We start from the raw sequence: 15,639 nt of genomic DNA on the forward strand, positions 1-15,639 counted from the left end.
CGCTTGGGGGGGACAGGGAAACACATATAATCCCATTACTCTATTTTCCAAAAGTTATGTTGTACTACTTTTCAAAATAAAATTTAAAAGAGTATATTAAAACCAGTGCCCTTATGTTTGCAAAAGGTTATGTCTCTTTGCAAAAGGAATGTTAATGTCTCATTAAGATTCGATTTAATACTACTCAGGCATAAAAAAGAACAAAATAATGCCATCTGCAGCAACATGGATTAAACTAGAGATTACCATACTAAGTGAAGTTAGAAAGACAAATACCATATAGTATCACTTATATATGGAATCTAAAATATGACACAAATTAACCTATCCATGAAACAGCAACAGAATCAGGGACATAGAAAATAGACTGGTGGTTGCCAAGGGGGAGGGGGTGCAGGAGGGAAGAACTGGGAGTTTGGGATCAGCAGATGCAAACTGTTATATATAGGATGGGTAAACAGCAAGGTCCTACAGTACAGCACAGGGAACTATATTCAATATCCTGTGATAAACCATAATGGAAAATAATATGAAAAAGAATGTGTACATGTATAACTGAGTCACTTTGCTCTCAGCAGTAATTAACACATTATAATTCAACAATACTTCAATAAAAAATAAATTAAAAAAAAGATTCTATTTATATGCACTGTCACATTCATATGCCAAATGAATTTTCAATTCCAGAAGGTTTACATAGCTTTTGCTTTTTTGAAAGGCTATGTAGCAAAACAAAAAAATATATACTTCTGATATATGATGTAAATTTAAAGTAGGATACAAATGAATAGGTACATTATGATTACAGCAATGTAAAACCATGCATATAAAAAAAGCGAGAATAAAAGACAAAAATAATAATGGTAGGATTATGGGTTTCTAGATTTTTTTTATTTCAGCAGCTTAAAAATTATATACTTTTTAACTGAATAGGAATGAAACAGTAGGCAATTTATATAATGTTTAGATTGCTGAGAAAACTAGAGCATCTCATAGCTTTCACATAAGAATGCAATCACAATGACTTATTCTTCATCAATATCAAACTGAAAGTAAATTCTGAAAAACTGCTACATACCTGATGTGTGTTGAGTGAAGGAGTCTTTCTAGTGGTTCATGTTTAGCAGAACTATAGAGGAGTGATTTAGGATTAGTGATAAGAACCACAGGCCACTCGCCAAAGATCAAATCTGCAAAGCTAAAGAGGTCATGATCAAAAGCAAAGATCCGGTACCTAGACACCAGAGGACAATAAGGTAATTTAGTTACTTCAAATTATAAGAGGGCTTGAAGGATATATACAGAACAAATGTAAAACTATAAAACTATACTTTCTGAGATCATGAATTTGAATGCAGAGTAAATAATATTGTTCCTCTTTCTTCCCTTGCCCTTATCACTTTATACATTTTGGTACATGTGACATGTGTCACAACTGGGACCTGACTGAAGCAATGAATTTTCACTGTGTCCTCGAACAATGCCTCGTACATAGCATGTACTCTTTAATTTTTAAATAAATGTTTGTTGAATTAAGTCATTTGATTTCTATACTTTAAGACTATTTTGAACCTAAAACATTCATCGTAAGTCTAATAATATCTGACATTCTTCATCCCATCAACAATGCTACATAAAATATTAAAATAAACACACTTAGAAACCTTTAATTCTTCTTTTAAACCTTTATTTCTATAATTTCAAAGAAAGCAGCAAAAGTTAAGTGGTTTTGATTTTCTAAATGCACAATGAAAGGTAAAAGTATTCACTAAAAAGTAACCAAAGTTTTGTATTTTCTAACTTTTAGAACTAAGGAGAGAAATGATTAGCTATGGCAGAAACAATAGTGCTCACCAAATACTCCACGTGCTCCCCTGCATTTCCCAGTCTCCCTGGTATTAGGTTGGGGCCATGTGATTAGTTCTGGCCAATGGGCTGTGAACAGAAGTGACACGTATCACACTTCTGGTCCAAAGTACTTAAGAATGGGTATGAGTTCTCTGTGATCTCTTGCCTGCCCTGGAATTGAGGTGTTGAAATAGTCACATTATAAGATGGAGGAAGTCTGAATCCCTCAGTTACCCTATGGAGGAGAATTTCCCTGACTCATACCGATTTACATAAATGAAAAAATAAACATCTGTTGTGTTAAGCCATTGATATTTCTAGATTTATTTGCATCCACAACAAAGCCTAGTCTAACATTACCAATATACTAACTGTTTTTAAAAACTCTCCTAGGGAATTCCCTGGCAGTCCAATGGTTAGGACTCCATTCTCTCACTGCTGAGGGCCAGGGTTCTATCCCCAGTCGGGGAGCTAGGATCCCACAAGCCACAAGACACAGCCAAAAAAAAAAAAAAACCTCTTCTATTGTACTAATATAATTTAAACGTTTATAAGAGCAGGTAAAGGTTAGGTCCTTTCAGTAAAACAAACTCCAAATAAAACCCCAGGGTTGGAATACAGGAGAGCAGGTGGGAAGAGAAAGGAAATGGCTCCATAATTAACATCACTTAACTTGTAACTGTAGCATTTATAAGAAATAAAGAAGCTGATCAAGGGTTAGGAAGGCTACCTAGTAAAGGCAATTCCAGCCCAGCCCACAGCCTCACAGTCATGAACAGACAGGTCTTAGTTCAAAGTAATTACAGTTGCCAACTAATCACAGGCTTCAAGCATAGCTCTTATACAGTTTCTAGAAAAGCCAACTGAAACGAATAAGTACCTTCCAAGATATAAAGCTGCTTTTTAATGAATGGGAGTACAGTTGACCCTTGAACAATGCGGGCGTTGGGGCACCGATCCCCAAGCAGTAGAAAATCCGAGTATAAATTCCCAATCAGCCCTCTGTATCCTCAGTTCCACATCCACAGATTCAACTAACCACAGATTGTGTGGTACTGTAGTATTTTGTGAAAAACATCTGAGTATATGTTGACCTGCACAGTTCAAACTGTGTTGCTCAAAGATCAACTGTAGTTATTAGAAAGATAACATATTCAGCTCAACAAATATTCACTAAGTACCTAATATCTTCATAGCACTGGGTTTGACTAAGTTAAAGAGCAATTGATAAAAAACAATGAGGTGATACTTATTTATATTTAAACTTGCACTTAAATAGTTATTCTCAAATATATATATTTCATTCTTCTCAATAAATATATATTTAACTATACTGTATCCTTTTGATAAATAAGTTATGTTTTCTCTTCAGAAGACTTTAACCTTAGATCTACCATATGACCCAGCATTTCCACTCCTGGGTAAATATCCAATTTGAAAAGATACATGCACCCCAATGTTCATAGCAGAATTATTTACAATTGTCAAGATATGGAAGCAACCTAAGTGTCCATCAACAGAAGAATGGATAAACAAGATGTGGTACATATACAATGAAATACTACTCAGCCATGAAAAAGAATGAAATTTTACCAGTTGTGACAGTGATGGACTTGGAGGGTATCATGCTAAGTGAATAAGTCAGACAGAGAAAGACAAATATTGTACGATACCACTTACATGTGGAATCTAAGAAATACAACAAAGTAGGGAATATAACAAAAAAGGAACAGATTTACAGATATAGAGAACAAACTAGTGGTTACCAGTGGGGAGAGGGAAGGGAGGAGGGGCAAGATAGAGGTAGGGGTTAAGAGGTACAAATTATTACATATAAAATAAGCTACAGGGATATATTGTACAGCACAGGGAATATAGCCAATATTTTATAATATCTATAAATGGAGTATAACCTTTAAAAATTGTGAATCACTATACTGTACAACTGTAACTTATATAATATTGTACAACTATACTTCAATTAAAAAAGTGTTTAATAATAATAATTTTTAAAAGACTTTAACCTTAATAAAACCAACTATAATCTGTTTGAAGAACTTAAATCACTAACATGTTGTAGCAATAACTAGAAAGGCAGATATCAAATTCAGGGAAAAAGATGACATATTTCTAGCCCTAGTGTTTCTCAAAGTATGGTCCATTGAGCATCTGGTGGACTTTTTTAAAAAAAGCAGTTTCTTGTGTCCTAACCCAGACCAACACAGCCCAAATCTCTAGAGACAGGGCCTGGTAATTTTTATTTTTCATAAGCTCCTCCATAGATCTCGTGTATACTAGATTTTGAGAACTATTTCCTAGAGGATGCGTTTGAAAAGCCAACATAACATAGTGATGGCAAACATAATTGCTGCAACAAGGTTTTTGCATAAGGATAAAGACTGCCAGATACATATATTCCTTCAAAAACATAGAGATATCACATGTTTTTCCTTAACTGGGATCACTCACTCATGATAGTGATCAGAAAACTATCATTGCTTTAGCAAAACTTACACGTGTTAAGTTGTATTCTGTCAGGTAGTTCCCTTACCTTCTGTTATCCTTCCAGTCTCCCACCTCAAGTTCCAAAGTGCCCTGGAAGTGACGAGTGTGCAAAACAGGCATCAGTCCACCAAGTGTGTGGAGGTGCCCACACAAATAAGCTGTAGCCGAACTAATCAATGAAAAATAAATGAAATAAATGAACAAAGATAACTTATGATGCCAAACTAATAAAAATATCTCTTCAGAAAAGCAAGATAGGTAGAACAACATAAATGAATTAAAAGCAATTAATTTTGATTTTGGAAGCTTGCCTCACCTCATTATGGACCGAATTCCTGGTGATGGAGAAAGGATAGTCGATGTTGTGAAGTGTCCAAACCAAATACTGTGGTTGCTCCGACTACTTTCCTTGGCCAGTAATAAAAGATCCTCCATCTGTTCCTGAAATCAGAGAAAAACAGAAGGAGCTTTAATTAGGGCTCAGGCCGAAATCTAATGTAAAGAGGTTACACAACTCCCTTGAGGTTTTATAATAAGTATATTATGTCTAAAGCTTAAACCCTACTAACCAGTGACCTGTATGGACCTCTGTAAGTTTCAAACTGTTTAAACATACAATTCATTTGATCCTAAAAATAACTCCGCACTAACTAGGACAGGGATTATTCCCATTTGACAGATAAAGAAACAGAAATAAACAATCTTTAAATTACATAAATTTTTTTCTTTATTTATAAATTTCTTTGCAGCAATGAAGAAGAACCACTAATCTTTTCAGCCCTGTATACCACAGTGCAATTAATAAAGAGGATATTGAAACTAAACTTCTAAAACAAGATGAACATATGTCCACAGAAGGCCTTGTACCTGAATATTTACAACATTCTACTCATAACAGACAAAAACTAGAAACCACCAAAAAATTGCAGTATATCCATACCCATACAATGGAATACTACTCAGCAATAAAAAGGAAACACACAGTAATAGGGATGAATCTCAAAAACATACTAAGCAAAAGAAGCCAGACACAAGAGTACCTACTGTATGATTTCATTTATGTAAAATTCTAGAACAAACAGCACTAATCTATACTGACAGAAAACCCATCAGTGGTTCCCTGGGACTGCAGGTGAAGACTAACAACACAAGAGAACTTTCTGGGGTAATGGAAATGTTCTGTCTTGATTGTGCTGACAATTACACCAGTATATATATTTGTCAAACCTCTTCAAATACTCAAAATGAGTGCATTTTATTGTCTGTAAACCATCCCTCATAAAGATGATTTCTAAAATAACTTGTATATATAAATATATACATTAATATTATCTCCAAAGTGCTTATAGCAATGAATTCCTGGGCCCTACTTTCAGAGTTTCTAATTTGTTAAGTCTCAGACAAAGCCTAGGAATCTGCATTTTACAAAACAGCTGCTTTTCATGCAGATTATCAAATCACACCTTAAAAAATACTATTCTAAGGGGTACGCTTTAAAATAATAAGCTGATCAACTCTGTCTAAGGACACTCAGTAGACAGGAAACAAAATATACCTTCCTTAAATAAAATGCCTAATAAACCCAAAGCATTTAACAATATTCTGTTCAAGTTTCTTTGAACCCTCATATCACTTTGAATCTTTCAGCACTTAGCAAATTCTGCCTTTTATTATAGTTATTTCTGTATAGGTCTTAAGCCCCACCCGTACATTAAATATTCTAAGAGGCCAAGCACTTGATCTTATCACCCTTGTATTCTTATATATGGGCACATATGTCTTGCATTTGGGCACGTGCTCAATAATGAGTTGACATTTGCTGTACCAAGAAATAATTAGAGGTTCTCAGATGTGACTTTCCATACAGTTTTAATCCAGCAACAATTTTCACCGAGCTTAACGAAAAATACTTTAAAAGAAACTTATTTAGGACTTCCTTGGTGGCGCAGTGGTTAAGAATCTACCTGCCAATGCAGGGGACACAGGTTCGATCCCTGATCTGGGAAGATGCCACATGCCGCAGAGCAACTAAGCCCACGCGCCACAACTACTGAGCCTGTGCTCTAGAGCCCACGAGCTACAACTACAGAGCCCATGTGCCACAACTACTGAAGCCCGCGCACCTAGAGCCCATGCCCCGCAACAAGAGAAGCCACTGCAATGAGAAGCCCACACACCGCAAGGAAGAGTAGCAAGCGCACCGCAAGAAGAGTAGCCCCCGCTCAGCACAACTGTAGAAAGCCCGCATGCAGCAATGAAGACCCAATGCAGACAAAAAAATAAATGAAAAAAAAAAAAAAGAAAACTCATTTACTTCAATGGTTGCCCTTCTCTTACCAAAAAAATATAGACCATTAGTTAGAAATGGCAACTGTGGGGATTTAGGAATATACCATATAGTATACAAAGCTGTATGCCCTGCACCTTGCAAAGTGCATGCTGCACTTAGTACATATTTTTTTTTTTTTTTAATATTTATTTGGCTGCGCTGGGTTAGTTGCAGCATGCAGGATCTTCGCTTTAGTATGAGGGCTCTTTTAGTTGCAGTATGCGGGCTCTTAGTTGTGGAATGCGGGATCTAGTTCCCTGACCAGGAATCAAACCCTGGTCTCCCGCATTGGGAGCAAGGAGTCTTAACCACTGGACCACTAAGGAAGTCCCAGTATATATTTAACAAATGTTTACTGAATTAATGTAAAATGTGAGGTACTGCTTTCCCAGATTTTGGAACAAGGACAGGGATAACAATAATAGGGTTCAAGTAGTCAATAATTTCTTCTAGCCATACCTGTAACCACAGTAGAATTTTCCTCAAGCATTTCTAGATAAGAACTTGTTTACCTAGTATAACTTTAAGTGAGCCACATGTATCTGGGAACAGATAAAATAGGTTAGCTGCAAAGGGAAGTGAGATTTTTTACTGTACCTGATCTAAAATTCCAAAGAAATTAAAAGGTCTCTTAGGCCCTGGATTTAGGGTGGCATCCAAAGAGATGAAAGAATAGTTGCCAAAAGGAGTACTGTGGACGTAATGGAAAGAGCCATCCCTACGTACAGCAGAATATTTCCTAAAAAATACAAGACAGGAAAGTTTAGTGCAATCATAAAATGACAGAATGAGTTTAAATTTCTGCCCTAATATCACACTATATTTTGCCTCCCTTTGAAAACGAAATTTCCATGATCTGATGGAGAAATACACAAAACTAGATCCACAATGGATACATCGATTAAAAGAAATTTTAAAGATTTTCTCCCATTGTCTCCAAAGATTCAGGCAAACATATTCATCAGTAACCAAGCACAAGGTCACCAAGCAAAGCAGAGAAGTAGGTGGCTAATTTAGGTGGTCCACTAAACATTTTAAAAGAGACTAGTCAGAATCCAGGGAAATGGTATTTATCAATCATTAAAAATTTTAGTGAGGGCCTTCTAAGTACCTAGCAGAATTCTTGGTGTAGTGAGATACAACTGTTTACTTCTTGAAACAGGACTGCAGAGGCTTAAGTCACAATAAAGCCTTGCAAAGATGAAGTCATCAAGCCAGGAGAAAAATGTTAGGTCTGGGCCAGTAAATCTTTTATTGGTTCCTAAAAATATATTGAAAACATACACAGGGTCCACATCCAGTAATGAAAGTCCTCACCACCTTAAGTATCAACAGTATTCAAGTGTTCAGAAAGTTGGAGAGTAAAGATGGGTAACAGAGTACACAGCGTTTAAGTATTTGTTGAATAAATGTGAAAGAAAGTATAGATTATATTTGGAGCATACCTTTATTATTTAAATGTCAGAACATTATAAGAAAATATCTAAGTGTCTTATATGATGTTTTACCTAAGAGCACATATGAAAAAAATACAAATAAACTTCTGAAATTTAATGTGCTATCAGGGAGCTATTTTTAAGCAACAGCCAACAAATATATCATAAATAAATATATTATCATAGATATTACAATTAATAGTCAATTAGCTCCTCTTGGTATATTTTGAATTTCTATTTCAGGGTTTTTTCCTCATTAAAATTTGTATTTATATTTTTCCTGCTTAGTTTGTTTTCAGAGTTATTCTTCAGGATCTTATAATCTTACATATGTTGTTTTCTTTCCTACATTTTTGACATATTAAAATCCAACTATCTAAAATAAAATCCAACTACATGAAAGCAGAGGTTAAAATACACAACAGTTTTTGAATTCTGGATTTTGGCATCTCTGAGTCATTGTAGACATCAAGATTTAACCTTAAGATTTTTTTCCTTCCAGTTGATATTTCTGTAATGTCTATATCTCTAGCAAATGTCACATATTAAATCCGGATGAAGTTTAGGTGGCTAGAAACAAAAATATAAAGGTAAGAAACTTTAAAGTGACTAATAATTTTACCTTCCCAATAACTAATCAGTCCCTAAGTCCTATTGATTCTTTGAAAATGTCTCTTAAGCCCATTCCCACAGTCGCCATCAAAGATACAAACAGTTAATAAGTAGTGAAAGATTTTCATCTCTGTCCTTTTCCTTCCTCACATTAACAAAAGAGGACAACCTCCTCTTCCAAATTAAGGTGACTCTAGTTATATGTTAACCAATGCTTTTTGACCTACCATCCTCAAATTCGTGTCACCATTCCCATATCCATGACCCTTTTTCAGACAGGTATGTCTTATATTCATTTCAGGCCTTTTCCTTATGATGGTTAGACTGCTGCAGGATTCTTCTATTTGGTCTACAAACTCTAATCTCTCTCTTTTTCTTTTTATCCCTATCCCTATTTTGTTGTGTGTCTGCCCTTTATAAAATACTATTTTCATTGTTACTTATATCCTTAGGAACCTATACTGGATTATAAACTATTACCCATCACATCTAAATTTCTGTGTTTGTCACTTGTCACTTGACACCTCCATAAATTGGCTCTACACTATCTACCCAGTGTCACACCAATCCTCAATATGAACCTTTATTCTGGTGATAGCAGTTTCCTTACTGCCCCCCAAAAGCTCATTCCAGCTTTTAATGTATTTTTTAAATCTTTTAATTTATTTATTTGGCTGCATCGGGTCTTCACTGTGGCACGCAGGATCTTTGCAGCATGTAGGATCTTTCAGTTGCAACATGCAGGATCTTTTAGTTGTGGCATGCAACTAAAGCTCTGTTTATACTGATCCTTTCAAAATATACCCCTCAGAATTTCTTACTTCTCCAAATGCTACCCGTCTTTTAAGACTGGACACAATTTTCACTTCCTTTACGAAGTCTTCCCTAACTTGCAGCTAGTAGATAAGTAAGTTCTAGAGATCTAAAGCACAGTATAGTACTTATAGTCAACAATACTGTATTATAAACTTCAAAGTTGCTAACAGACCAGACCTTAATTGTTCTCACCACAAAAAAAGAAACAGTAACTGTATCACTTGTGATAGGGTTATTAGCTAACCCTATGGCGAGTCATATTGCAATATATAAATGTATCACATGAACACACTGTATACCTTAAACTTATACAATGTTATATGTCAATTATATCTCAATAAAAAATAAAGTCTGCTCTATGTCCACCCCATGCTAACCTCTGCCTTTTCTGATTTCTCATAGTGATAATTAAGTGTAATAAATAATCTAGGGCTTCCCTGGTGGTGCAGTGGTTGAGAGTCCGCCTGCCGATGCAGGGAACACGGGTTCGTGCCCCGGTCCGGGAAGATCCCACATACCGCGGAGCACCTGGGCCCATGAGCCATGGCCACTGAGCCTGCGCGTCTGGAGCCTGTGCTCCGCCAACGGGAAAGGCCACAACAGTGAGAGGCCCGCGTACCGCAAAAAAAATAAAATAAAAAATAAAATAAAAAAATAATCTAGCATTTCACAGCCATTCCTTCATGTTCTTTATTTCACGTTCTTTTCTAATTGTTTCCTGAAAAATTTTTAACTCCCTTAGCTAGACTTATTTGAAGGTAGAGGCCATATTTTTAAATATTAGCTCTTGTATCTCTCACACTATCCAACTAATTATAGGCTCTTAAGACTTGCTACTTGACTGACAGTGTAAAACAAAGCTACTGAATACCCTGGAACAGAAAGTGAAATTACAGCCAAAAGAAGAATTCCAATACAGTGAAACTAGAGAATGGGCTTTCTAACTTAAAGATCCTTTCATATTCATGGCCTTTTTCATATTCATGCACATAAAATTTGTTTTAATATTTGTATGACATACTGGACAAAGCAGCAAGGGGTGAACAACTGGGCTCTTCAGCCACCCCAGAGGCTAAGAGAATCAGTATCTCAGCATTATTAAAATCCACATTACTCTGGTTGACAAGCTCTGATCTAAACAATTTTTGCTGTGCATCAATGGCAAAAAAAAAAAAAAAAGTCTGTATAGAATATTAAAAGTACCATTAGTTGACAAAAAGCATTAAAGTATATGAAATAAAAAGAATAAAAGGGGGCTTCCCTGGTGGCGCAGTGGTTGAGAGTCCGCCTGCTGATGCAGGGGACGTGGGTTCGTGCCCCGGTCTGGGAAGATCCCACATGCCGCGGAGCGGCTGGGCCCATGAGCCATGGCCGCTGAGCCTGCGCGTCCGGAGCCTGTGCTCTGCAACGGGAGAGGCCACAACAGTGAGAGGCCCGTGTACCGCAAAAAAAAAAAGAATAAAAGGGACTTCCATGGTGGTGCAGTGGTTAAGAATACGCCTGCCAATGCAGGGGACATGGGTTCGATCCCTGGTCCAGGAAGATCCCACATGCTGTGGAGCAACTAAGCCCGTGCACCACAGCTACTAAGCCTGCACTCTAGAGCCCATGAGCCACAACTGCTGAGCCCACGAGCCACAACTGCTGAGCCTGCATGCCACAACTACTGAAGCCCGTGTGTCTAGAGCCCGTGCTCCACAACAAGAGAGGCCACTGCAATGAGAAGCCCACGCATCGCAATGATGAGTAGCCCCTGCTCACTGCAACTAGAGAGAGCCCTCATGCAGCAACAAAGACCCAATGCAGCCAAAAATAAATATTTTTTTAAAAAAAGAATAAAAAGAAAGAAGAGGTCCAAGCAAACAAACAAAAAATGAATCACCAAAATAATAATAATAAACTAAAAGGCTCCTTTTCTAAATTACCAGAGGTTCTTTTCTCTGTTAAAAAATGTTTTCACCCATTCAGTGAATTGATTGCACCCTCCCTGTAACAGACTCTACATTGTGGTCTGTCGTCTGTTCATTACAGTACCTGTAATAATTCTCAACACTCTCCAGACTTGGAATGTTGAATGCATCTAATTAAAAAGAAAAGAGCAAACATCATCTATATTAAAAAGAAAAATGCAAACATGTTAGTGACTAAAGAAAAATGACAATTCTTTCAATAACACTTTAGATGATAGATGCCAATTAATTAGATTGGCATTTAATTTTAATTTTTAAAACTTGATAATAGAATTCAGGTTATCTGGAAACTTATCTAAAGCAGCTAGTATACTGAAGAACAATAAATATTTTGAATTATGTACTACTCAGAATAAATCAATCTGAAGTTATAAGACCGGACCACTGTTGCTGCTGTTTTAATTGTGTGATTCTGGAAGCCAGGAAGGACTGGATTCATGCCTGATATATGGATCCATGTCATGGGCTTCTAAACAGCAGATGACTTTGATAACAGGGCCAAAGCCCCTCTTTTTATATAAAGAAGTTATATAATGGTAAGGGAAAAGGTTAAGGACATCATAGAATACTTATCTGGAAATATAATAATTTCATAGAGCTTGATTGCTTGGTTCCAATAGCTAAAATTGTTTATCAGCTTTGACTTCCAAGAATCCACAACATTTCTAATAACCTTAGAAAGTAAGCTGCAAGCTCAATTTAGGCCAAAAGAAATATTATTGTGTATATAATCCTCTTGCTAAGAGAACAATTCTGTTAGAGTTAAACCTTTTTTTTTTGGCCACTGCATGGCTTGTGGGATCTCAGTTTCTGAATCAGGGATTGAATCCAGGCCACGGCAGTGAAGTGCCGAATACTAACGTTTAGACCACCAAAGAGCTCCCTATTATGGTTAAATCTTAATAAAGATTTATATATATATATATACACACGCACACACACACATATATACCATAAGCATTTATGCCTCTACAAGTCAAATTAAATGATTATGAACTCCAAAGAACTATCCAAATTATTTAATCACAAAACTCCACTGGATATTTGTTACTTTAAATATATCAGTAGTTTGGCTTGGAAAACTTTTTTAATATACACAGATTTGCTTTTATTGCAAAAGAATTTGACTTGTACCCTTAATTAAGATCAGGGAAAAAAGGGAATGTAAACATACCAGAGAAAGTTGTAAGCCAGAATCCTATTTTTAATTTATAATTTCTAGCTGCTTTGTAAGAACTATAGTTGACCCTTAAACAACACAGGTTTGAACTATGTCAATCCACTTATATGCAGATATTTTTCAATACATACATACTATAGTACTACACAGGTCCTTGGCTGGTTGAATCCGCAGATGCATAGGGCCGACTGTAAAGTTATACCCGCATTTTTGACTGCTTGGGGGTCAGTGCCCCTAACTCCCACGTTCTTCAAGGGTCAACTGTTTTTATAAAGAGGGATTTTCCGATCTAACCAATAGCTGTGTATTTCACCAGATAGAATTTAAAAATATAGCTTTTTAAAAAATATATAAATAGGTACTCATCAGCAATGAATAATCAAGTGAAGCAGACAAATGAAATACTTAAGTAACTAATAAGAAAGTCAACCTTTATGAAACAAACAGATCTACCATCAGGACTCTTGGAAAACAGTTCAATTCCTTATTAACACAACAATCATAATCTAAAAAATGGGAAGGGGTTATCCATTTCTCTCTCCATGTATATTGGGATATATTTGTAATTTTAATTTTTAAATATATATACAGCAAAATTCAACCTTTGTGATGTACAGTTCTATGGATTTTGACAAATGCATAGTCATGTATCTACCACCACAATCAACATACAGAACAGTTCTATTACCCTGCAAAATTATCTCATGATGCCTCTTTTTAGTCAGCCTCTCCCTCCGTCTTCAACCCTTTGCAACCACTGATTGTTCTCTGTCTATAGTTTTGCCTTTTCTTGAATGTCATATAAATGGAATTATACAGTAATGTAGACTTATGGGTTTGGCTTCTTTCACTTAGCAAAATTATATCTTTTTAAACATCCATCTGCATGGATTTTGCTATATGCTTTTCTTCCATGTAAAGAAGAAACCATACCAGTTTCCCCCTCAAGGCCTAACAGTGACATCTGAAGTTTTAAAATCAAATATTATAGTTGAATTTCATAGTTGTGGCCTTTAGTATATCTAAGCTTATGTTACAATGTCCCATTTTGTAATTTTACAATTTAAATTGGAGAATCTAGGCTCCTGAAGGAAAAAAAATCTAGTCTTAATTTAAAACTGGGACTTGACTCTTACCATGATTTCCTTTGATATCGAGCCACTTGGTTTTTTCCATGACTCTTGTCTTCTTCAGAATACCCTGGTAAGTTTGCCATTCTGCCTCTTGCTGCCTAGATCCCAAATTTTCCTTTGTTTTGGCGTCTGTCAGGTCTCCTGTAGGTTTACGTAAGAAATGAATAACAATGCAAAATAAAGCTGGGCTGGGGGTTCAATTTTTTTCTTTAATGCACACTGAAGAACAAAGATATTTAAAGTACTCAACATGTATTAGCATAACCACTTATGAATCCATCTCTGTCCAAAGCAAGCCATCGAAAATAAGATTCTCAGCACGGGCTTTATTTGTTTCTTATAGGTTAGCAAGTGCCTATTTAACTTCCTGTGATATTAGAAATGGGTTGTGAAAAATGTATCTTTAAAGGGAGCAGTACAAAAGGCATCTTGAGACTCTGATGAAATGAAAACTCTTTAATAAGAAATTCCAACACTTTGGGAAGGTGTAAATATCTATGGTAACCTTATTTTCCAAACCCCAAATCAGGATATGTGATCTGACCAAGTATTAGTTTTACAGCAAGAAACAATCTGGAAGGTATAGTTTGGAAAATGAAATACCAAAATTTCTGGGAAACTAGACAGACATTTGAAATTGAGATTGTCCATAAAATGAGGACTCCATCATATCAGCAGAGGTGTTTCAGTAAGGTGTGTGAAAGATGAATCCCCCAAGAGCCAGGATAGATGCTCCTTTAGCTTCTTCTCCAACACAGTTGGGAGCAAAGGGTTTGGGGTTTGAACACTCTAGGGAACCAAGTCACAGAAGTACCAAAGGATGGAAGAAAAAAAAAAAAGTGTCCTGAGTTACCTGAAGCCTCAAACAACTGACAATATAAGATTAATACTGTAAGGAAAATGGAACAGTTAAGAAAAAAAAAAGAAGAGGAAGAGGAGGAGGAGCAGAACTTTTCATTTCTGGTTAAAGGGCTTTCTCTAAGTCTCTCTCAAATCCAGAGCTGCAATAACAACAACAACAAAAAAAAACAGATAACAGACGGCAGATGGAACACTAACACGAGAATCATGAGCCTTGCTTCCACCACTTGGAGGAAACCTTGCTATGGCAAGTCATTTAGCCCGGATCTTGACTCAGTTACCCATAGGCAAAGGAAATTATAATATCCTATCTCCTCTACAGGAGGAGGACTCACCTGAGGCTGTGGCTGAAGTTCTCCTAACGTCCACAAATTAAAAGGCTGCAGCCCTGTCTGCATGCTACCATCCGGACCACAGAACAACATGACAGCACGGCAATCCTCCCTACCTGTTGCTAAGACGAGAGCTGGTTGAATGATGTCAATAGTTTCAGAACAAAACTTCTCTAAGTCTACAGCTCTGCCTGGATCGCGAAACCTGCTCAGGTGAATGTCGGATATCTGCCGAAAGCAGGTATTAAACAGAGATATCAGAGTCAGGAGGAGGCAGCACGAACAGAGACGACCCAGCGGCTCTCTCCGGCGGAAGGAAAAGGCAAAGACGCAGTGCATCAACGAAACCCACAGGGAAGGACGGAGCACCAACCCCCTCCCCCCCAGCCCAGAGTGTGAGCCCAAACAGGAGCGGGTCGCGACCCCGCGGAAACTGCTGGCGTCTCACCGCGCGGCGCCAGCTCTGCACCCACCCAGCCCACGCCTGAACTCCCGCTGCGTCACCTGCAGACCCCAGAAGATGTTGCTGGCTCCGGGGCCCGGCGCAGGGTGCGGGCTCCGGGGGGTGCGGGGCTGGGGCAGTGGCGAGGGCGGCCCGGTCAGGCCATAGTGCTCCA

General features: G+C 37.1%; 1 protein-coding gene across 1 annotated transcript in view; it reads right to left on the minus strand.

The window, feature by feature from the left end:
- The window catches only part of TMEM62 (transmembrane protein 62), a 30,538-nt gene extending 15,177 nt beyond the window's left edge, over positions 1-15,361 (minus strand). Inside the window, exons 1-7 of the mRNA XM_007467557.1 lie at positions 15,139-15,361; positions 13,833-13,970; positions 11,581-11,626; positions 7,280-7,421; positions 4,670-4,794; positions 4,400-4,522; positions 1,079-1,234 (exon numbers count right to left, since the gene is read on the minus strand). Coding sequence (XP_007467619.1) covers positions 1,079-1,234; positions 4,400-4,522; positions 4,670-4,794; positions 7,280-7,421; positions 11,581-11,626; positions 13,833-13,970; positions 15,139-15,361 — 953 coding nt within the window. The remainder of the gene's footprint in view (positions 1-1,078; positions 1,235-4,399; positions 4,523-4,669; positions 4,795-7,279; positions 7,422-11,580; positions 11,627-13,832; positions 13,971-15,138) is intronic.
- Between the last annotated feature and the right edge of the window lie 278 nt (positions 15,362-15,639).

The sequence above is a fragment of the Lipotes vexillifer genome, unplaced genomic scaffold, assembly GCF_000442215.2.
Source record: "Lipotes vexillifer unplaced genomic scaffold, Lipotes_vexillifer_v1.1 scaffold722, whole genome shotgun sequence".
Taxonomy (NCBI): domain Eukaryota; kingdom Metazoa; phylum Chordata; class Mammalia; order Artiodactyla; family Lipotidae; genus Lipotes; species Lipotes vexillifer.